The sequence below is a fragment of the Magallana gigas genome, chromosome 8 (assembly GCF_963853765.1).
Source record: "Magallana gigas chromosome 8, xbMagGiga1.1, whole genome shotgun sequence".
NCBI classification, from domain to species: domain Eukaryota; kingdom Metazoa; phylum Mollusca; class Bivalvia; order Ostreida; family Ostreidae; genus Magallana; species Magallana gigas.
In genome coordinates, this window is record NC_088860.1 from 18,267,556 (window position 1) to 18,290,155 (window position 22,600).

The window sequence follows — 22,600 nt, forward strand, 5'->3', positions numbered from 1 at the left end:
GAAGTAGTACATGAGGTGCTTGATTTGATTTACTTATTTAAGAAAACATGTAGTTCTTTTTTTAGAATTCGAAAGAAGATGACCTGTATAGAATATGAACAGATATCCCTTTAAATATAAATCACAAAAAATAAGATAAGATTTGTAATTTATTGATACAAATACAAAAAATAAAATTATAACGATTATTTCTTTGTACTTTAAAAATTATCGACACCTCCTGACTTTTACTCTTAATAACAATACGTTACAGTATGGAGATAAACCAATGTGAAGTCGTTTATATCACCATAGTGGGTGTCTATCTATGTAGTGCAATAGCTATAAATACCCTTATGCCCTAAATTTGAATACAACTGGGCCTCACGTTTTTATTAATACAAGTTGATTTCCCCCCAAATTTCCTCATTTTTCTATCATTTGCGAAACAACGTAGCTAAAATTCTACATCTCAATGGAATACTGAGGTTTCGGTTTGTAAGCAACATTTGTATCCCAAAGGTGTTAAAGACAATAAAAGTCATTTTTTTCAGATCCAAGAACATATCTTAATACTTCTTTAAATATAAATGATGTGAAGACAATTCTTCTAGAAATAGTTGTCTTTGGGATACACTGCTTTTATCTTGAAAGGTTGCCAAATCATAAACATAAAAATTTAAAGAAGGTTCGTCGTTCTTGTTAGTTTTAGTAATACCCTTTTCAGCCTTTCCATTTCTGTCAGTGCTCTTTGTAAGTCTAAGAGACGAGGTCCTGTTACAATTTAATACTCGCTTAGTGCAAAAAGCTGAAGGTTCAAGAGGAATCGAGCTTTTAACATACAAGGAAGAGCTTTCAGATCGGGATCTTTTAAGAGGCCGGTGTTCCTCATTATCAAAAACACGTAGATTCAGTGTATTGTAAAACCCAGCTTCCATATTTTTGTTAGACATCTCTGCTTCTCCTGTCTTAGTCTCCAAAGCTGTTTTGCTAATTTTGCTTCTGTCTTGTGTATTGTTATTGCAATTATTCCATGCATATGCAAGGTGATCGTAGTCATCATGAGTACTTTTATTCTTTTGAGTCGGGTACGTTGAGATATCTTTAAAAATAAGTCATACACATTTTGTACAAGAAATATATCAGTTTATCATAATTATTAGTATTTTAGAATTATTTCTTACCAACAAAGCTTCTAGGTTTGGTCTTTCGGCACCTAAATATATTTTTTAAAACAACGTTAGTATTCAACTACACTTTTATGGTATAATATACATGTTATAGGATTAAAGATAAAAGATATGTCTTACCTTCGGCAGACACAAACCATGATGAAAATTACTGTTCCAAGTACAATTGGAACTATCCAAAAAATATATCTGTATGATTCTACAAAAAGAAAATAAAAAGACATAATAAATAATATACTTTGCATGACGTTAATTATCGGTTAAAATTTTAATACCATACGTCATATGCATTTTTTAATTCTAGTTTTGCGACTATGATTTTTGTACTAATACATGTATAAAGTTTGAATCGGTCACTCGTTCGGTAACCTATATCACCCACCAACCTATATGCTTCAACCCGATCATATCGGGTCCAAAATCATATCCAAACCACTACTAAATTGCTTAAATATTTATTAGGAATATTTATATATCGCCTGTTTTTATTGCATTTACATGGATAAATTAATATATATTTAACTCTTGGCGGTTTTATCTTAATCAGTTTTAAGCCCTAAGAATTAGATTTTCTTATGAACAATAGATAAAAATCTAATATAAAGTCTGATATCTAATAGGTAAAAGAGAGAGATCAACCATCAACACAAATTGATAAACGAAAGTTGTGTGATATTTACCATAATTACAAAACAAATTGTAAAATCCATCAGGACAACCACCAAAGCAATTTTCTCCATATGTTCCCGGTCGACAATCTAAAATTGAAGTTATTTAATATTAATTTCCAACTTATATTTGAAAATTATTTGCAGGAATTCACCTGAAGGTAACGACATAAACCTGTACATATTGACTGAAGATTAATAAGAAAAAAGTACTGGGACCATTTCGTTAGCCTAATGGTGACTTTTTTTACATAAAGTTCTTACAAAATGTATATAAAATTTGAACTCCCTATCAAAAAACAACTTGCTTTATTGTTTCAACAAACCGTTTAATCTCATTTTTAAAAAAACATTAAGCACATGAGCCGCACACCATGAAATGGATTTTGTCAAAAGTAAGCTTTGAAAGTAACAAGTTTACAGCATATTGACTCCAGAAAAACAATTTGAGTTATTACATTACTTACAAAATCCTTTCATGGGGACAAAGATATTGCAAAATCTAATCTCAAGCATTTTTTTAATTCTGTTCTATGAAAAGGCCCTGCAGTCATAGTCTGTCTCATTATAGTCCTGGAGGATCAAAATTTACAGTAAAGGAAGACGTAAACGGAAGAGAGCAGTATGAAAAATTTTATGATTGAAAAGCACCTTCACATAATGTTTCCCTTATGCAATTATAAGCTCAATTTTTTTTTCCAGCACCCCTTTTTGAGCCCAATTTTTAGTTAGGTTTCAATTTAAAAGTTAAATCAACTTGCATCTGATTACTTGCGAAGAAAACATCAAACGTAGCAATTGTAAATTCCTGCGGGAAGAATATTTAGGTATGTTTTTCTATGATGATTACATACTATTCTAGGAGTTGGGATTTGGGATATATTTATTGTCGTATTTAGAGATTATTAAGTGAACCTTATATCAGTATAATTGCATAGTCATGAATAGCATTGGAGAAATGTGTATTTTGTTTGATCTTTTCTCTTATATTTCCATTTGCAACCAAACCCAATTTTTGTCAGTTATTCACCTTGGTTCAGGGTCTGAATACTTTTGAATTAGACTTTCTCATTAAAGTTGATGTAAAGGGTAAACGGATAAGTGTCAAATCGTTACATAAGTTTAAGTGGAAGAAATACGTTATGCAACATGTCTAACTTAAACGCAACATAAATTGAAGGTATAAAACGTGTTGAATTTTGATGCAAACTATATGTAAAGGCTTTATATATAGAAGAATCATCTTAATCTAAAAAATCTTTTATAGGAAATTGAATATCAAATTTTGAATTAAAAAAAATATTGTTATTTTTTTTTAGTTTAAGACAATAACAATAATTATCAAAACTAGATATGACCTCGTTACGAGTAATGAGTAGGTCTTCCGTCCGATTTTTTTTATTTTAAATGTTACCACGAAATATCGATACGATTTCAAAATTAACCCTCCCCCCCCCCCCCTAAAAAAAATTTAAGATAATGAATAAAAATCCCTAATTACGTCAAAAATGGGCCTGACGATGACTTTTTCACACCGATAATGTAGTGATCAACTACTTTGATTCTATAATGCATGGCATAACAAAATATTTATCGTTTTCAAGTTATTCGAAATAGACTTTACGAGTCTCTTGGTCCCTAATTAAAGGGGCCAGCACCTATTTCTTGATTTTATTGGATAGAACTTTTGATTCTCTACTACTTTTGTTCTATATGTCTTAACAAAATATCAAAAGATACTGATAAAAACATATGAAAATTTTGATTCGAAACTGTACCCCATTTTCGTGCCTAAGTGAGCTTTAAAAGATTGCGCCACTGGTGCAAAACAAGTACATAGTGTACAACTTCAAACCATGCTCTACCTATCCTGAAAATTTCAAAGTCATATCTCTACTAGTTTCTGAGATTAGCTCTGCACATAATTGGTCGTAAAAAATTACAAAATTGACCGTAAATCCAGACCGGAAGTGACGACGACAAAAAATTAAAAAGCATATAAAATTCAGATAATGTCCCATCATCTGTGAAAAACTTGTTGAGATCGGTTGAGTAGTTTTCGAGAAATCGCGTGCACAAAATTTGGAAAAAATATAAAAAGTACGAAAACAATAAGGTCTTCCGTTGGAAACGGAAGACCTTAATGAACAGAAAAAATCTGGTAGAATGTTTGAAAAACAATTGTTCAATGTTACAATGTTTAAGAGTTTCTTTCTTTAATTGTATCTATTTTGTATATATAATTTAGTATGATTGTACTAAGTTGCATTATATTGTATCAGATTAACATGTATATTAAGATATAATTAACATTTTCAATTTGAAGAGACCAGTGTGTTTCAGCATTTCCATCAATTAAATAATGGAATTAATTAATGAATAACAGTTGTATTTTGAATCGTCGACTCAACCAGTTTTTGTACTCCATCGAGTTTTGAGTATTGTCATATCAATACACCTCTATTCAAATAGAACTCGTTAATAAATTTTTCCATGTCTGATATACCGGGTGTTTCATAATTGTTGTCCAATGTCCCGTAATATCTGTCCCTATTACAATCACCATTAAAATCTTAATCAACATATTCTGAAAAAAAGAATGTCTAGAAAGGAAATAAATCGATTTAATATTTATAAAATATGGGATATTTCCTGTTATGATGTTTTTTGTGACGTCATAAATTGGATGCTAATGATTCAATTATGTCTTTTTCAAACGAACTCACTATTAAAGTCTTGAAGTGTCTTTCACTAAAAACTGTTATAAAATTGATATAAAGACAGTTTCAAGCAAAAACAAAAATACTTCAAAACTTGATAAAAAAAACAGTATTAACCTCTTTACAAGATATTTGACTTAGGATGTCAAGTACAGTATAATTTAAACAAACGTTTCCAGAATGTTTTATTTATATTAAATTGACACCTTTATATTGTATCAATTAGGCAACATCTGAAACAATCAGACATTGCAAGCTTTAGTCTGCAAGACGGATAAAGAATCGCCAAAATATTGTCGACAAAAATATTCCGGTTTAAGTCATGCAAAATTTATTCTTTAGGTTTGAAAAAACCTCTGTGCCAATCTGCTTCTATATCACAAAATGATCTAAATTTAGTTATCAAACAAGAAATGAACAAAAATGTGGAGTAATAATTGAATTTCAGAAATCGCATTTTTTTTTTTTACAAAGAAGACGTAATAGAGAACATGTAAGGTAAAACAGACCATTTTTTTTCAAAGTTGCTTAATTAAAAGAATAGTGACATAAAAACTATAAATAAATAAACAAGAAAAAAATGCATGAATTCTCTAAACATTTTAAAACATTCTGAATGGATTAATCTCATGTATTTTTATGCCAATTTGTATTGGTGACGGATATAATGTAAATGTATATACAATGTTTGCAGTGAAAATAATATACAAAGAATCCATAAATGCACGAAGATATTCATGATTTCATTACTTTTAAAAACATAATGATTTGTTTTAGGTTAAGTTTAGGGTTACCTTTTCTAGGACATCCAAAAGCCTTATCACATTCTGACGTATTGCAGTCACACTTTTCTTTGCAAAACATACCGTAATAACCGTCAGGACATACCAGAGAACAATTTGTCCAAAACGTTCCCGATGGACAAGCTGAAATTGATCTTTTAATGCGTACATGTATGCTTTCAATTTTCGTTAGATATTTATGAACGTTAGCCCAGTAACCTGTCCACAGTTACAGAAAATAGACAATTACTTTTTTTAAGTTCCATTTCTTATCACGCAAATATAATTTCTAAATTCTATCAAATTTCATTATACCTTTGCAATGTCCATTTGCCAGTATAAAGTTATCACAGCAAATTATATCATCGCTAGAAAATAGATAAAAATACGTATACTAGACACTTTTTATGCAATATAAAGTATTTCATTCATTTGTTTGTTTCATTTAGTATCACAAAAATTATTGATCTAGTACATAAAATATTTTCGGATTCTAAATTTTTAATTTGTTTATAAGTATTTCAAACTCAAGCTTATAACTTAATGTTTAGAGAATACCTTTCCTTATTACTGCATATACCCCAGGAATCTAAAATTATACAGTTAAAATAGGTAAATATTTTTTGGTAGAAATTTGTTTAATACAAAAAAACAACAGAAATTCAGTGAAATAAAATATCAAAAAGCAGCACCAGTGATTATATTTACTGCAAGAGAATATTCTAGTTCGGTCAACCATTAAAAAGGTTTACAATAAAACAAGTAATTTACACAGCCCACAAATGAGGATACATTTAAAAATAAGAAGTGTATTTATTTAACCAGGAATCATACCTTTATTTTGTCATGTTTTGCTAAAAAAAGCTAAAACGGGAAACAAAAATTTTTTTTTCCGGGATTGTCTTGTGCAATGCGTTTCTGTAATTACACCTTGTTCATGAGAAAATTGGCATTGATATTCACCAAACGTAACTTATGTTGATTTTCTTTAAAATATTAATGGAGCACAGGATAAAGTTTTGCCATGCACTCAACTGAATTATACCTGAAATGTTAGCTGAAGAAATTCCATCACTAGCCGTATTTGAGTTTTTTACGTGTAGCAATCGGTTAATATGAAATCTAATCAGATAATTATCACAAAAAACGAAAGTCGGCCGCCTGATGTTGCAACAAAATGAAAACCAACAGAAAGACAAAACACTGCAAGGCTACCTGTTTCTAGTCCGAAAGTTAAAAGGGGAATAGAAGAAAATTTAAAAGGATCAGTCCTGAAAATGACTCAAATACAGTATAGTTACAACACATTTTTCCATAATGTTTTATTTGTTTTGAAAATTAATATCTTTATATTGTATCAATTACGCAACATTTGAAACAATCAGACACGGTTTAGTCCGCAAGATTGATAAAAAATCGCCCAACTATTGTTAGCAAAAATAATTCCGATTTAAGCCACAAAGAATATATTCTTTGGGTTAGAAACATCTTGTGTTCCAATCTGCTTTTATATCAAAAATGATCTTAATTTATTTATGAAGCAGGAAATGAAAAGAACGTGCTGGAGTAATAACTGAATTTCAGAGATCGCATTAGAACTGTGTTGTCACAAAGAAGACGCAATAGAGAAGATGTGATGTAAAACATACTATTTTTTCAAAGTGGCTTAATCAAAAGAATTGTGACATAACACTAAATAAATAAACAAGAAAAAATAAGTGCATTGAATTTTCTAAACATTTTAAAACATTCCAAATGGATTAATCTCATGTATGTTTCAGCCAGTTTGTAATGGTGACGGATATAATGTAAATGTAAAAACCATGTTAGCAGTGAAAATTATAAACAAAGAATCCATAAATGAACGAGGATATTCATGATCAAAAGACTTTTAAAAACACAATTGTTCGTTTTTAATTATCATTAGACTTACCCTTTTTAGGACATCCAGTAGCCTTATCACATTCTGACGTTTTGCAGTCACACTTTTCGTTGCAGAACATACCGTAATAACCGTCAGGGCATACCAGAGAACAATTTGTATTAAAAGTCCCCGATGGACAAGCTGAAATTGATATTTTAATGTGCATGCATCCAATATTCGTTAGATATTTATGAACGTTAGCCCAGTGACTTGTCCACACTTACGAAAAATAGAAAATTAAGTTTTATGTTCCATTTTTTTATCAAGCAAAAATAATTTTTAATTTCTATCTAATTTCATAATACCTTTGCAATGTCCATTTGTCAGTATAAAGTTATCACAGCAAATTATATCATCGCTACAAAATAGATAAAAAAGAATACTAGGCAATTTTTATATGATATGAATTATATCATTTAATCGTTTGTTTAAATCAGTATCACAAAAGTTATTGATATGCATTAAATATTTTTGGATTTTATATTCCTTATTTGTTTATAAGTATTTCAAACTCGAGCTCATTGTGAAATGTATAGAAAATACCTGCTCTTATTACTGCATATCCCCCAAGAATCTAAAATTATACAGTTAAAATAGATAAATATATTTTTGGTAAAAAGTTGTTTAATGAAATAAAAACCAGAAATTTATCTAAATAAAATAACAAAAAGGAGCATTGGTAATTCTATTTGCTGCAAGAGAATATGCAAGTTCGATCAAACAATAAAAAAGGTTTACAATAATACAAGTAATTTACACAACCCACAAATGGGGATACATTGAAAACAGGAAGTTCAATCATTAACCAGGAATCATATCTTTATTTTGTCATATTTTTGATAAAAAGCTAAAATATGATTAATCAAAACAGGAAACAAACTTTTTTATCGGGATTGCCTTGTATGAAGCGTTTCTGTAATACTATTTTCATGAGTAAATATGTTTGTTTAACTTGGCCACATTCCAGCTACGTTTTGTAATTAATAAAACTAACAGCCAAATAATTTTAAATCATGCCCCTCCTCAACTTCCCCCAGTGACCTGTTTTAAAGTATAACAAACGATTTTCACCAAAAAAGAGAACAAACATTAAATGAAAGATAAAATAGTACTGTATACGAATATAACGTTTCATGACCAATCTAAATAGCAGTGGTAATAACATCCAATTATTCCCTTTTCTCGGTACATGCATTAGAGTTAATATATTTATTTCTTTCGTTTAGGTTGGTAGTAAATATTTGACTGACAAACACAATGGCAACCAAATTTGGAAGGTTACATATACCTATGCAGCCATGTATATAATTGCATTCTTGGTGTGGTTGACAGTCGCATTTCTCTAAACAGGATTCCCCGTACTTGTTGGCTTGACATTTTTCAGAACAGTTATTTCCCCGTGTTCCTTTTGGGCATTCTTTAATATATATTATAATATATATATATATATATATATATATATATATATAAAACGTCTTAAAACTTGAAAACTGTTTAATATTTCTGCACCTCTGCATGTGTGAATATTGAATGTTTTATCAATAGTAAAGATATAATAGTTATATAAGTGACAATAAATGCGCTCGTTACATTTGCAGGACAACACACATAATAATGGTTTAATTAATATTTTTATTCCTATAAAAATATATGTTAAAACTTGTATAACGTCATAAAAAAACTGATACTTACTAGTACAAGTACCATTAACATTGTATAAGTGAATGCCGCATTCTTTTTTCCTTTAAAACATTAAAGCAACAAATAAGGAAATTTATAGTAAGTCGATTTTTATATTAAAACTCATATCAATCATTTACAAAAACAGTAAGAACGAAATCAAAACTACGGTAGATTTGTTTGTTATGCATTCTAAATATAGTAGCAAATTTTTAGTATAAATAGCATTTTGCTCTAATAAAAAAATTCTTTTGTGAGAAAAGTATGACAAAACAGACTTACGTAACTGAAGAAATGCCATCCATAGCCGTAGTTGAGTTCTGTACGTATAATCCTGCAGTATTGATTAATATGAAATCTAATAAGATAATTATCACAAAAAACGAGAGTCGACCGCCTGATGTTGCAACGAAAACAAAACCAACCGGAAGAAAAAACACTGCAAGGCTACCTGTTTCTAGTCCAAAAGTTAAGAGGAGATTAGAAGAAAATTTAAAGGGTCAGTCCAGAAAATGACTGAAATTTCAAATACAGTATAGTTGAACCAAATGTTTCCATAATGTTTTATTTGAATTGAAAATAAGCATCTTCAATTGTATCAATTACTGAACATTTGAAACAATCAGACAAGCTTTAGGCCGCACGATAAATAGAAAATCTCCCAAATAATGTTATCCAAAAAAATCCGATTTAAGCCACGCAGAATTTATTCTTTGGGTTTGAAAAATCTTGTGTGCCAATCTGCTGTCATATCATAAAATGATCTTAATTAATTTATGAAGCAAGAAATGAAAGGAATGCGCTGGTGTAATAACTGGATTACAGAGATAGCATTATAACTTTTTTGTCACAAAGAAGACACAATACAGAACATGTGATGTAAAAAAAATCGGCTTAATTAAAAGAATTGTGACATAAACATTAAAATTAAATGAAGAAACATTTTTGCATTGAATTTTCTAAACATTTTAAAACATTCTAAATCGATTAATCTCATTTATGTTTAAGCCAGTTTGTAATGGTAACGGCTATAATGTAAATACCATTATAGCAGTGAAAATAATATGCATGCACAAAGTATTCCTAAATGCACAAAGATATTCATGATTAAATTACTTTTAAGAACACAATTGTTCGTTTTAAGTAAATAATAGACTTACCTTTTTTTGGACATCCAACAGCTTTATCACATTCTGACGTTATGCAGTCACACTTTGCTTTGCAAAACATACCGTAATAACCGTCAGGACATTCCAGAGAACAATTCGTCCGAAAAGTCCCCAATGGACAAGCTGAAATTGATATTTTAATGTGCATGCTTTCAATATTCGTTAGATATTTATGAACGTTAGCCCAGTGACCTGTCCGCAATTACGAAAAATAGACAATTAAGTTTTATGTTCCATTTTTTATCAAGCAAAAATAATTTTTAATTTCTATCTAATTTCATAATACCTTTACAATGTCCATTTGTCAGTATAAAGTTATCACAGCAAATTATATCATCGCTACAAAATAGATAAAATACGTATATTAGGCAAATTTGTATGTGATATTAAGTATGCCATTCAATTGTTTGTTTAAATCAGTATCACAAAAGTTATTGATCTACATAAAATATTTTCGGATTTTATATTCTTAATTTGTTTAGAAGTATTTTAAATTTAAGCTCATTTCTACATGTATAGAAAATACCTTTCCTTATTACTGCATATCCCCCCGGAATCTAAAATTATACAGTTAAAATAGATAAATATGTTTTTGGTAAAAACTTGTTGAATACAAAAGAAATCCCGGAAATTTAGTGAAATAAAATAACAAAAAGCACCACCAGTAACTCTATGTGCTGCAAGAGAATATGCAAGTTCGATCAAACAATAAAAAAGGTTTACAATAAAACAAGTTATTTACACAACCCACAAATGAGGATATGTTGAAAATAGGAAGTTCAATCATATACGCCGGAATCATTCCTTTATTTTTGTCATGTTTTTGCTATAAAGCTTCAAGATGATTAATCAAAACAGGAAACAAAAACTACTTTTTCCGGTATTGCCTGGTATGAAGCGTTTGTGTAATAATTTTTTCATGAGAAAAATGGCATTGATATTCACCAAAACGTCACATACGTTGTTTTTATTTAAAATATTAATAAACCACAGAACAAAGTTTTGCCATGCACTCAACTGAATTATAGCTCAAATGTCTGCCAATCACATTTTAGTTATTTTAATGCCACCTTTCAATTTTCTGAATGGCATAGCTTCATCCTGCTGAGATGGACCATTACAGTTTGCTACATGTAGTGAATATGTCTTTTTAACTTGGCCACTTTCCTGCTACGTTTTGTTATTGATATGAACTAACAGCTAAATTTTTCTACATAATGCCTCTCAGCTACTTCACCCAGTGACCTGTTTTAAAGTATGACAAACGATTTTCATGAAAAGAAAAGAAAAGAAATATCAAATGAAAGATAAAATAGTACTGTATACGAGTATAACGTTTCATGACCAATCAGAACAGCAGTGGTAATAACATCCAATTGTTTCCTTTTCTCAGTACATGCATTAGAGTTAATACATTTATTTCTTTGTTTTAGGTTAGTAGAAAATATTTAATTGACAATCACAATGGCAACCAAATTCGGAAGGTTACATATACCTATGCAGCCATGTACATGTATGTTATTTTTTGGTTTAGGTTGGTAGTAAATATTTAATTGACAATGATAATGGCAACCCTATTTCGAAAGTTACATATACCTATGCAGCCATGTATGTAATTGCATTCTTGGTGTGGTTGACAGTCGCATTTCTCTAAACAGGATTCCCCGTACATGTTGGCTTGACATTTTTCAGAACAGTTATTCCCCCGAGTTCCTTTTTGGCATTCTTTAAAATACATAAAATAGATCTAAAAAAGTTCTTAAAACTTGAAAACTTTATAATGTTTCTGCAGCTCTGCATGTGTGAATATTTAATGTTTTATCAATAATAAAGATATAATAGTTACGTAAGTGACAATAAATGCGCTAGTTACATTTGCAGGACAACATAATAATGCTTTTAACTAATATTTTTATTATTATAATATATAAGGTAATATTTGTATAACGTTATAAAAAAACTGGTACTTACTAGTACAAGTACCATTAACATTGTATAAGTCAATGCCGCATTCTTTTTTCCTTTAAAACATAAAAGCAACAAATAAGGAAATTTATGATAAGTCAATTTTTATATTGAACTCCTATCAATCATTTATAATTACAGTGAGAACGAAATCAAACCTTGATTTGCTAACGTTTAGTTTGCATTTTATAATAGTAATTAATTTTTAGTACGAATAGCATTTCGTTCTAAAGCAAAAATTCTTTTTGTGAGAAAAGTATGTCAAAACAGACTTACGTAACTGAAGAAATTCCATCTCTAGCCGTAGTTGAGTTCTTTATGTATAATCCTGCAGCATTGATTAATATGAAATCTAATAAGATAATTATCACAAAAAACGAAAGTCGACCGCCTGATATTGCAACAAACATGGCTATTTGCAGCAAACTGGATTTTGTTCTCGTTGAAACGGAAAAAACACATTATGCACAAATGTACAGGGTGTTTCATAAGTGGTATGGTTTCGATTGTTTTGATTTGTAATGATAATAAATATGATTATACTTAAATCTTAAACTTTATGGTCGTTTCTTTGATATGTAAATTTACAGTTGCTATTTTTTTTATTTTAGAAATGTAAAAAGAAAATACAAAACGAAAAAGGATACTCTATAATTATAGCTAAATTCTATATGTTAAATAGAGGTGAATACAGTCCTTGCCCTACATAGCTCATCATTACCGTTATTACCATAACCATTATTCATTTCATTTATAAGAGACGAACAAACCAATTCAATCAAATTAAGCTTTTTACGTCAACATCTTAGTTGATATGTTCAGTATGTATGCACTTTCTTCGTAGTTTAAATGACGTTGTATATTTTTCCGTAATAATGTTCTTTTTTTACAGCATTTAGAAAAATGTTTAGTTATTGATCAATCTCGATGGTACATGTATTTGATGATTGTTTAAAAGAGTGTTTTTTGTACAATTGTCCTTTGCATTTATTTTGTAAATGCTTCCATAAGTTTGTAACTAAGATTTGATGAATCGGTGATGTTCTTTAAATTTCATTTGATTCATTGCCAGTAAAAGGCTTAATGTTTTCATTATAATGTGATACGATTCGTCCGCATCGTTGAAGAATTGAAGGATAACATTTCATCCAAATACGCTTGAATTTCAAATAAAAAAAATTATTTTGAGATTCATCCAACTTTATCGAGTCTATGACACCTGTAGGTTGCCTCTGCAATATAAATCTGATACGATGGTAGAGGATATCAATACACCGTTAATTGAAATGTATTCGTCAGTAAAGTATACGAAGCTCGAATGTAGGGTCCCTATTACATTTCATTACAATTGGTTCTAAAATTTTAACTCACCTTTTAGTACCTTTACTGATTTATTCTACAACGTTTGTGCAAGTCTCAGATCGGGTCATCGGCTTTACCCTGACCTAAATTGTAGTTTTACTGAATCAGTTTGTATCTTTCTCTAGTATAAAACGTGATCTGAGCCTTTCATGATGTTTCCAGCCTAGATATAATCATTTCGCCTGCTGCATCCCTATTGTTTGCAATATTTGCATGAAAGACTATGTTTTAAACTGTATATAGGGCTCAATTAAAAACTAAACATGCTAATCCGGACAAAATGTTTTATTGATTTTTTCACTGAAGCAAATGAAAACGCTTTAATTTTCCCGCTCTGTTTACTGTCGATTGACTCAAAGTGGTATAGCGCACTTAACATACGATTTGGTCAAAAATATAGCACTTTTGCAAACATTATATATTTTCAATATCATACAATATTGATAGTTTAAGTATATTCAAAGAAAAGGAAACATAATTCATAATTTCCATGCTCCAAGAATCTAAATTATCTTAAACGACATCATTGGATATTCAGGTTTGTTAAGGATTTAAAGGAAAATAGTTGGTATACGATAAAAAATTGGATATTTGACTATTTGAACCACTCTGAACCAGAAAAAAACTATTTAAATTATGTTCTACAGGTATTGTAGTAGTACACGTTTACAAAGAATCAGTTTTGGTTTAACGTGGTCTTCGTACTGAAAATTAGACAAATATTTCAATCAGCGTCTTTTCTGATACATGTATATACCAATTAATATTGAAAATGCGTTTTCTGAAAATGTTTGATGCGTGACCTAGTGGTAACGCGGAGTTCTTTTTGATTTTGTGGTCGATTGATCGAATCCACCATGTAGTAATTTTTTCACTTATTATTTACTTATTTATTAAAACACGAAAAGGAGAGAGAGATTAAGTTACATGTACTTCATCTTCTCGGTTTCTTGTTTAATTCAGTCTGACTATGGGCACACCCAATATAAACAGATTTATTCATTAACACTATACATCTACTCTATTTACACTCAGATTCATTGCATTTTGATTGAACATATCACGCTTCAGAATATCAACTAAAACTAGTATTATACAGTTTCCCGAATTTATGACAAATCAGTTGATACAGACACCATTATAAAATCAGTATAGTGTATCTAGGTTTTGAAAATCATATTAAGAGAGCTACGTACCTGAAGCTATTTTTAGTAACAGGTAATTTCCGTTCAAACACGCGTGTAGGCGAAATGATGGGAAAAGGCGTTCTACGTCTTTAATATATTCCCGCAAATAAATACTATTTTGACAGTAATACAAATTCAAAGATTTAAATTGTAAGTTCGTCGCAAGCTGGAAAGAGAATCATTCTTTGCAGTAAATTACTTCTTGTTGCAGTAGTTTGTCATCTAAATGTACTCACTGTACATCGACAAAAGGTAACAACAAATATTGAACCTTTATTCAAAAGAAATCCAAATACTAAATGTGACAAAACGTTTTAAATTGTGATGCAGTTGTGTAGATATGTCTGACAAATGTGTGTATATTTATTTTCATTTTACAGGTTAATTTGTTATCATCACAGTCCGCCTGTTTGACATTTGAGAGAATAGACAAATTTGAGATATATCACCTAAATGGCTTGAGTATGATAGGTTCCTTTATAATTATCTACCCGCAAATTCATTTTATGGTATATTCTATTATCTAAATCTGCATTTAAACATTCTGCCCCTCTTGTTTCAGAATTTGTAGATGCTTCAACTGGTTTACGGCAGCTGCTTTCGGCTGCCTTCATGATACTGGCCATGTCGTCATAGTCATTTTGACCAGTGTCATGTATTTCAGGTTGAAACGTTTGAGTATCTTGCAAAAAAGATACTAACACCATGATGAAATATCAAATTGAGATAAATTCATATAATTTTAATGATAAAATGATATCATACATCCGAACGGAATTCCTAAATCTGCACTTGGGACATCAGCAATATTTTAAAATTTCATTTATCAATTTTCCCTGCAAAATGACAAATTTTATAATGCAACACTCAGAAATTACTGTCTTACCGTCGGTACAGGTAGATAATTAGGACGAGAGCCCCTAGTATTATTGAAACCATCGATGATACCATCACACCGTTCTCGTTATTTAATTTAAAGAACAGAAAAAACATATATTTATTAACTGATATTTATTGTACATGTATAGCATGTGTAAAATTATCCAATGATTGGAACGTATGCGTATTTGTTGTTTCGTTAGATTTGAGAAAACAAATTTAAATCGCTTTAATTAAGGTGATAGTTTTTGTCAAAGGGTGGCATTTAGCATGTTACGTTACTTATTCCATGAAACAACAATACAAATCGAATTTGAATACTAATGAAAGAAAGAATGTTCACATGCAATCCTAAAAACAACACCTCTATCCTTCAGACATCCGGATACTATGTCACAATATGTTACACTGCAGTAGCACATTTTAGTACATAACAAGTCGTAGTAGGCAGGAGGGCAAACATCTGAGTAATCCCTCCAAAATGTTCCCATGGGACAAGCTTAAATTAAAGTAACACATTACATTACACTAATGGATATGTACATTCAATGAATGTAAGAAACCTTTTTAAAATAGCCAATATGAAAACAATCAGAGATGATAACTTCATTGTTAAAAATATCATTGGCTAAATTCTGAGCAGTAAATTGCACAATACGAAAAATTATAATTATGTATTTCATAACAACGATATGTCAATATGTAGAGGTGACAGTATTTTGATTATTTATACAAAGTACAATACAGAAAAAAGATTTGGGGGTAGTTTTGTTAATACGTGAAAAAGACCAGGTTAATTCTTATTGTACAATAGGCAAAATTTGAGGTCTGCCTCTTGTGGTTTTATCTCAATGTAGTTCTTTCATACCAGGGACGCAGGTTAGATTAAGGACCAGAGCAAAAACTTATTTCTTTTTTTCGAACTCCATGAACCCACAAGTGAAATACCTAGAAGCTTGTAAAAGTTGCAATTTCTTTTGCTATAGCTTGGTTTTGATATTCTTAGAATATCTTAATCGTAAATCGTATAAGCCACTTAATGAACATGTTTTTACTGTTTTATCATTTTCAAAAATTAAACAGGTTTGTTTTGTTTACATGATTTGTCTAGACATGTACATATGTTAAAAGGTTGTTTTTGGATTAAGTGTGCTCACGAAATCGACAATTTTTTTTTAAAATGTCATTTTTTTTAAATGATAATCTGAAATAAGGCCCCCAGAACATTGACAAAAAATTAAAAGTCTGAATTTCTGTTTCATTTAAGAATTTTAAGATTTCTTGAAATGTTTTATGTTTATTAATAATGTTGCTGTCTGGTTTGTACGAGTAAACTTTCTTGCAGCACGATACCAAATTCTTTGGCCTCTTCATTAAAGGTAGTGATTTGGCAGCGTGTACTAATGAAATGGTTTCGGGGGGAAATTATTATTCACTTTTTCCCTGGACGCCGGTCAGTTTACATTCTTGGGAAATTTGTAAAGTGTTTTAAGATATTTGAGCTGTCTTACGGTTCCAGACCACAAGGATTTTTTAAAATTATTAATCAATTTCGTCATTCATTTTGCAAGCTATGACATTTTTATTATTTTGGTTGTTAATCTATTTGGATGAGAGAAGATCAAATATTTATAATTTGACTTTATTATTATAATAGGTGACTATTATATAATCATCTACTGTTATCTGTATATATTTTTAATATTTTTTTTTTGGATTTTAAGAAAAGTCACAATAGTGGCAGAGTGCATGGAACATTCACCTTTTGTTTCTAGTTTAACTTTATACATATGGAGGACTCAGGTGGTTGATATTGATGACATTGCTTAAAAATGAAATTATGAATTGATGGTAGACATTTGCAATTGAAAAAAAAAATCTTTTTGAATACCGATCTTTTCAAATTGTAAAACTGAAGTAGTGACAAAATGTGTAAACAGAATATCCTTCTTTATAACTGAGATAACAATTGTTTACTTTATGTAAATGTAAAACCTTGCAACGGAAAATTGTTTAGAATCAATTCCTTGTTGAAGATAAAATACTTACAATTCAAAGCTGCTTGGTCCGATTTTATATCAAATTTTATGCACGCTTTGAAACGATGGCTATGCTTAGTATTTGTATAATGATAGACATTGCAGTAGTTTTACCCGTCAATTATGCCAAATTTCATATTTTATAATTCGAAGCTTAGCACTCAAATATGGTTAGTAAATAGAAATTTTAAACATTTAAACACAAGAAACATGCACTACATGTATTATAACAAATAAAGAACACCATTTATTTTTTCGAAATGAATCATATATATACATGTATATACCTACATATTTCCGTAAGCGATATCAAACTCTATTTAAACTAAATAAACTAGAGAAAATGCCGAGCATCTCAACAAAACCTATTGCATTAATCTACCATTACGCAAAAGATAATGCCGAATTACCGATAGAATGAATTGATATGTAATTGTATATTCAGTACTCATACATCAGATTTTGCTTAATTTGCGCAGGTAAACAGTCAACGTAACTGTTTGATTTACCGAAGTCTCTGTTTGATTTGATACGTAAAAATCACGAAATACAGACGACAGTTTCAAGGTTACAAAGCATAAATAATGAAAACGAAACGAAAATCAGAACAAGCTAACATCAACGTCATGTGTGAAAACTGTCGCCGCATTGAAATATTTAGCCTCAATTTACTTCACAAAATCGGCACCAATATATTTTTCATGTTTCAAAATTTCCCTTCATACGCGAACTGTTGCACAACAAGCAAATTCATCATAGTCAGATCGACCCTTTTTCGTATAATGTCATGGCTGCTTTAAACAAAGAACCTCGTTTTAGAAGTATGGAATACGAGTCTTGGTAAAATGGGTATGCAAACTCGGGCCGTGGCAAAATAAATGCCGGGGCAGATCGGCAATCGTCAATTCCAAATACGCATTATTTTGAAGCAATATCTACAGCGAATACAAATATACTAGTCCATCAAATATCCTGAAATTTTAATGAGATTGGCAGATTAATAACTGCCAATCTTTTGTTTTGCCCAGGCCAAGTCTTGCCTACCAATTTTACCGGATGCCGAGCACGAAGCTATTAAACTGATTGAAACACGCCTTTCCTTTATTATTATTTTCGTAATAACTTTTTTAGATTTAAGATTTGAAACAAAATTACCCCTTAATTTTTTTTTAAGATGTATAATTATTATTATAAGGCATTTTTTTCGAAAAGATTGATAAAGTTAAAAAAATTGACAGAAGACATTTACATGTTGAATGCTCAAGCTTAATATGAGAAAATCACATCTACAATTTCGATTTTGTACAAATGTTTAAAAAAAACTTTTGCGAATTAAACAGTTCATTATGTAATTCTTGTTTGTGAAAAAAATAGTTTAGTTAATGCAATTAAAAAAAATACAGACCTATACATCCTTGTATATAATGGCATTATTGATGACACAGGATGAATGACCATCTTCAAGTTCACCTTAAAGATAGCTTAAAGGTGTTTAAAGGTAGCTTAAAGACGATCTTTAAGCCACCTTTAAGCTTTATGTGTTGCTTAAAGGTGGGGAAAGGTGGCTTAAACAAAGCGTAAAGATTGCTTAAAGGCAGCTTAAAGACTATCTTTAAGCCACCTTTAAGGACACTTATAGGTCCTTAATGTCCAAACTTCTTTAAGCCACCTTTAAGCTACCTTTAAGCTACCTTTATGCCACCTTTAAGCCACCTTTAAGCCATTAAAAGTTTTTAATTCAATATTGTGCTTAATTTACCAACAAAATGTATTAACTTTATGAAAGAAAAGGTATTAAAACGGGGTTTTTTTTTCTAGAAAATAAAATGGGACAAAAAAAAAAACTAGCATCACCACACTTCCTCTGTGCCACGGTAACTTTCATATTTACGAGTGTTTTTATATCCTATATATCAGTGGATATTGAATCAATGTATTGAATGTGTTTACTTGAAAAGATTTTGACAAACCATTGACAAACCATTCAGTTTGTAACAATTAATTATATCTAATTTATAAATTACATGCATGCATGTATTTAGAATGAAATACGGAACTTGGTCTTCAGTGAACAAAAATATGTTATACTTAAATGGAAACCGTTTGGCTAACTAGTAGGCTTTCTTAGTTAATAAATTTAAACCGAGTAGATATACGTTCATCTAATTTATAGCTATAAAAATGTAAGAAAGAAAATGAAATCATTTCTTTTATTAAATGCATTGAAACTATTTGGGTATTTGTTCAATTTCCAGGTTTTCATGATCGCGGCGCCGTTCCAGTATATTTAAATATTTAATTGTATACATGATTTTTAAACTATCAATTCTATAAAAAAAAAAACAATATTACCAACTACCGGTGACGTATTAACTGCATGTGGCAATTGCAAATGATGTATACATATACTTGTACATACAATTGTATGATGTACCAGGCCGGGTATGTGACATATTTACCCTTATACATATATTTAAATAATGAACCCCTGCTTATGATCACCGGTACATTAATTAATTAGCCTCAAGATTTTACTCTTACATACATGTATCATTAATTTGTAGACGTAACATTTTTAAAACCCAGAGCTAGGAAATAATACTTTGAAAATGAATTACAAATGTAAATTTACTTTTATTCACTAGACTTATCGTATACTCGTACATACTAAGATTCAACGCCTTTAGAAACCCTGACGTGCACCTGGGCACACGACACACCTGTTGTGTATATCTTGTATATTCTGTGTTAGTTCCAGGGGTTTTCTTAAGTTGGACAAACAATAGACTTTAATCAGATATACACAAACGTGCACCTGGGCACACGACACAACTGTTGTGTATATCTTGTACATTCTGTGTTAGTTCCAGGGGTTTTCTAAAGTTGGACAAACAATAGACTCTAATTAGATATACACAAACGAACAAAACTATGTCTAGACAAACAAAGCAGTAATCATGCATTTTTGGTTCATTATCTTTATTTTGTTTAATAACCGGATGAACTGAGAGTGAGAGAGAGAGAGAGAGAGAGAGAGAGAGAGAGAGAGAGATTTCAACGATTAATTTATAATAGGAAACAAACATACTTTAATTAGTTTCATGCAAAGATAAAGATACAGAGACTGCGCTCACCCCTACAATAATTTTGAAACCCCCCAACAATTATAAAGAATTTTATAACGGCAATCTGTGTCCATCGGCGCGGTGTTGATGATAGCGATCTGTGTTTAATGAGCGACAATAAAAACCGTTTGGAACCCCCCCCCCCCTTCCTTGGAAATTATATTATCACTTGGATAACCCCCTCCCATCCCTATAAAAGAGCTTTTGTATTTAATATATGTTTTTATTGTTCAGCTTGATCAAACTTGACTTAAACGGAACTTAAAGATGGTTTAAAGACAACTTAAAGGGAGCGTAAATGCCACTTAAAGATGCTTAAAACCGGCTTAAAGATGGCTTAAAGGTGACTTAAAGAATTTTGGACATTAAGGACCTATAAGCTCAGCTTAAAGGTGACTTAAAGGTGGCTTAAAAATTGTATATTCTTTAAGCCAGCTTTACGCCACCTTTAAGCCACCTTTAAGGACTTGCTGAAAGATTGTTTTTCGCCCTGTGTGAGCTTTGCAGTTACATTTCTCTACCCACTAGTTCCCATCCATGTTGTCAAGACATGTATGCATACAGTTATTGCCATATGTACCTTTCTGACATTCTAGAAACAGTTAAGATTTTATTTATTAAAATAAGTAATTTGAGACATTTTTAATTGCTTTATTTACAATAATGTATACTTACTACTACATGTACCATTAACCATGTAATAATTTAAACAGCATTTTTTTTAATAAAAAAGAGCTATAAATATATAGATTTTCTTTATGAACTTTAAACCCATTTTAGATTTCTCTATGTCGATCTAGAATACACATATGTCTATATGAATAATCAACAAATTGAGCTATACCGATATATGAATAAAATCAAGCATTTTTGAATCAGCTCTTTTAGAATAAATTAACAGTTCGAAAAATATACAGTTCCCTACCAACGATCAATTCTCGTATTCCATTGAATCGTTTTGTGACAAAATAATGTAAGAAAATGGAGGAAAAATTAAAGTAGTTACTGTCAACATGACGAATCCAATCATTTATCGTGAACAAGTCTCTTATTTCTAGTTTCTTTATTTATAGTTCGTTTCTTTCCTTGTTATATAAAGCATTTACAATAGGGAAAGTATCCAAATGTCATAGTAATTATGTACTCATCTGTCATTGATAAAGTTATATTGTCATTTTGCGTTTTGAAAATTGTTTTCTTTTATGCATTATTCATTGAATAAACTCTCTGATTAAATTTTTCAATTTACTAATTTTTTATTTTAATTTGTCTGATGAGAAGTCAGTGATATAAATTGATATTTTGCTTTGTTTTTCAATAGCATTCAACCAGGACATCCACTTTCATCAAATGAATTTAACACATTAAAACTTTCCTTGTATCTGTCTTGGCTTATCTAGAGAAACGAACGCCAAAAAATAATTTCAAAATAATACTTACCGTTGATTAATTATTGTATACTAACTGCTCTTGATAGACATAAACTGTCTTGGTCTAAAAAATACTGAAGAGGCACGCACTCCGTTTGAATAAGGATATGCACTTTTTGTACCTTATAAATCGATAAATCTTGTAAAAAAAAGTTTGATTTTTTCATTCCTTGTACAATATTAAGTTCATTATAACAACGCAGGATGTAAAAATTTTCAATAATCCCATTCTTGCTCATGTTTAATGAAAACGTCATGTCAAATTTCTTTAATTTAGTAATGACATTAATATCAATTACATTGGACTGCTTTTTAAGTCTTTACTTATTTGAATTTAATTTGTTACAATGACCGATTATTAGTAAGTATATAGTAATTTTTACATTTTGCAATATCATGATCTGCGTCGAGATCAAATAATGAAAAAAAATTGCACAAAAGTGCTTTCAACTGACAGCGTCCGATGAACGCATATGTTTAAATAGGGCAAAGGTTTCCTAG

The 22,600-nt window shown here is 30.2% G+C and overlaps 1 protein-coding gene across 2 annotated transcripts; it reads right to left on the reverse strand.

Moving 5' to 3' along the window:
- Positions 1–136: 136 nt before the first annotated feature.
- Positions 137–12,492, reverse strand: LOC105342507 (cell death abnormality protein 1). 2 transcript variants are annotated; one of them, XM_066070004.1, is made up of 19 exons: positions 12,354–12,492; positions 12,084–12,133; positions 11,709–11,837; positions 10,639–10,669; positions 10,399–10,451; positions 10,104–10,235; positions 9,226–9,277; positions 8,956–9,005; positions 8,552–8,680; positions 7,807–7,837; positions 7,569–7,621; positions 7,273–7,404; positions 5,898–5,928; positions 5,655–5,707; positions 5,352–5,483; positions 1,850–1,927; positions 1,290–1,368; positions 1,164–1,195; positions 137–1,081 (listed from the first exon to the last, which is right to left on the reverse strand). In XM_066070004.1, the coding sequence occupies exons 1-19, from the start codon at positions 12,485–12,487 to the stop codon at positions 549–551; spliced, it is 1,914 nt and encodes a 637-aa protein (XP_065926076.1). In that variant the 5' UTR covers positions 12,488–12,492; the 3' UTR covers positions 137–548. The 2 variants fall into 2 exon arrangements, with proteins under 2 accessions (XP_065926076.1, XP_065926077.1); XM_066070005.1 differs by lacking the exons at positions 5,655–5,707; positions 5,898–5,928; positions 7,273–7,404.
- Positions 12,493–22,600: the final 10,108 nt, after the last annotated feature.

Excerpts from the sequence above, each read along its gene's own strand:
- LOC105342507 (XM_066070004.1), bottom strand. The coding sequence starts at position 12,487 with ATGTTTGTTGCAATATCAGGCGGTCGACTTTCGTTTTTTGTGATAATT. Across the intron at positions 5,929-7,272 it reads TACTGGATGTCCTAAAAAGG|ATTCCTGGGGTATATGCAGT; the intron begins GTAAGTCTAATG and ends GTATAATTTTAG. Across the intron at positions 1,082-1,163 it reads CAAACCTAGAAGCTTTGTTG|ATATCTCAACGTACCCGACT; the intron begins GTAAGAAATAAT and ends TTATTTTTAAAG.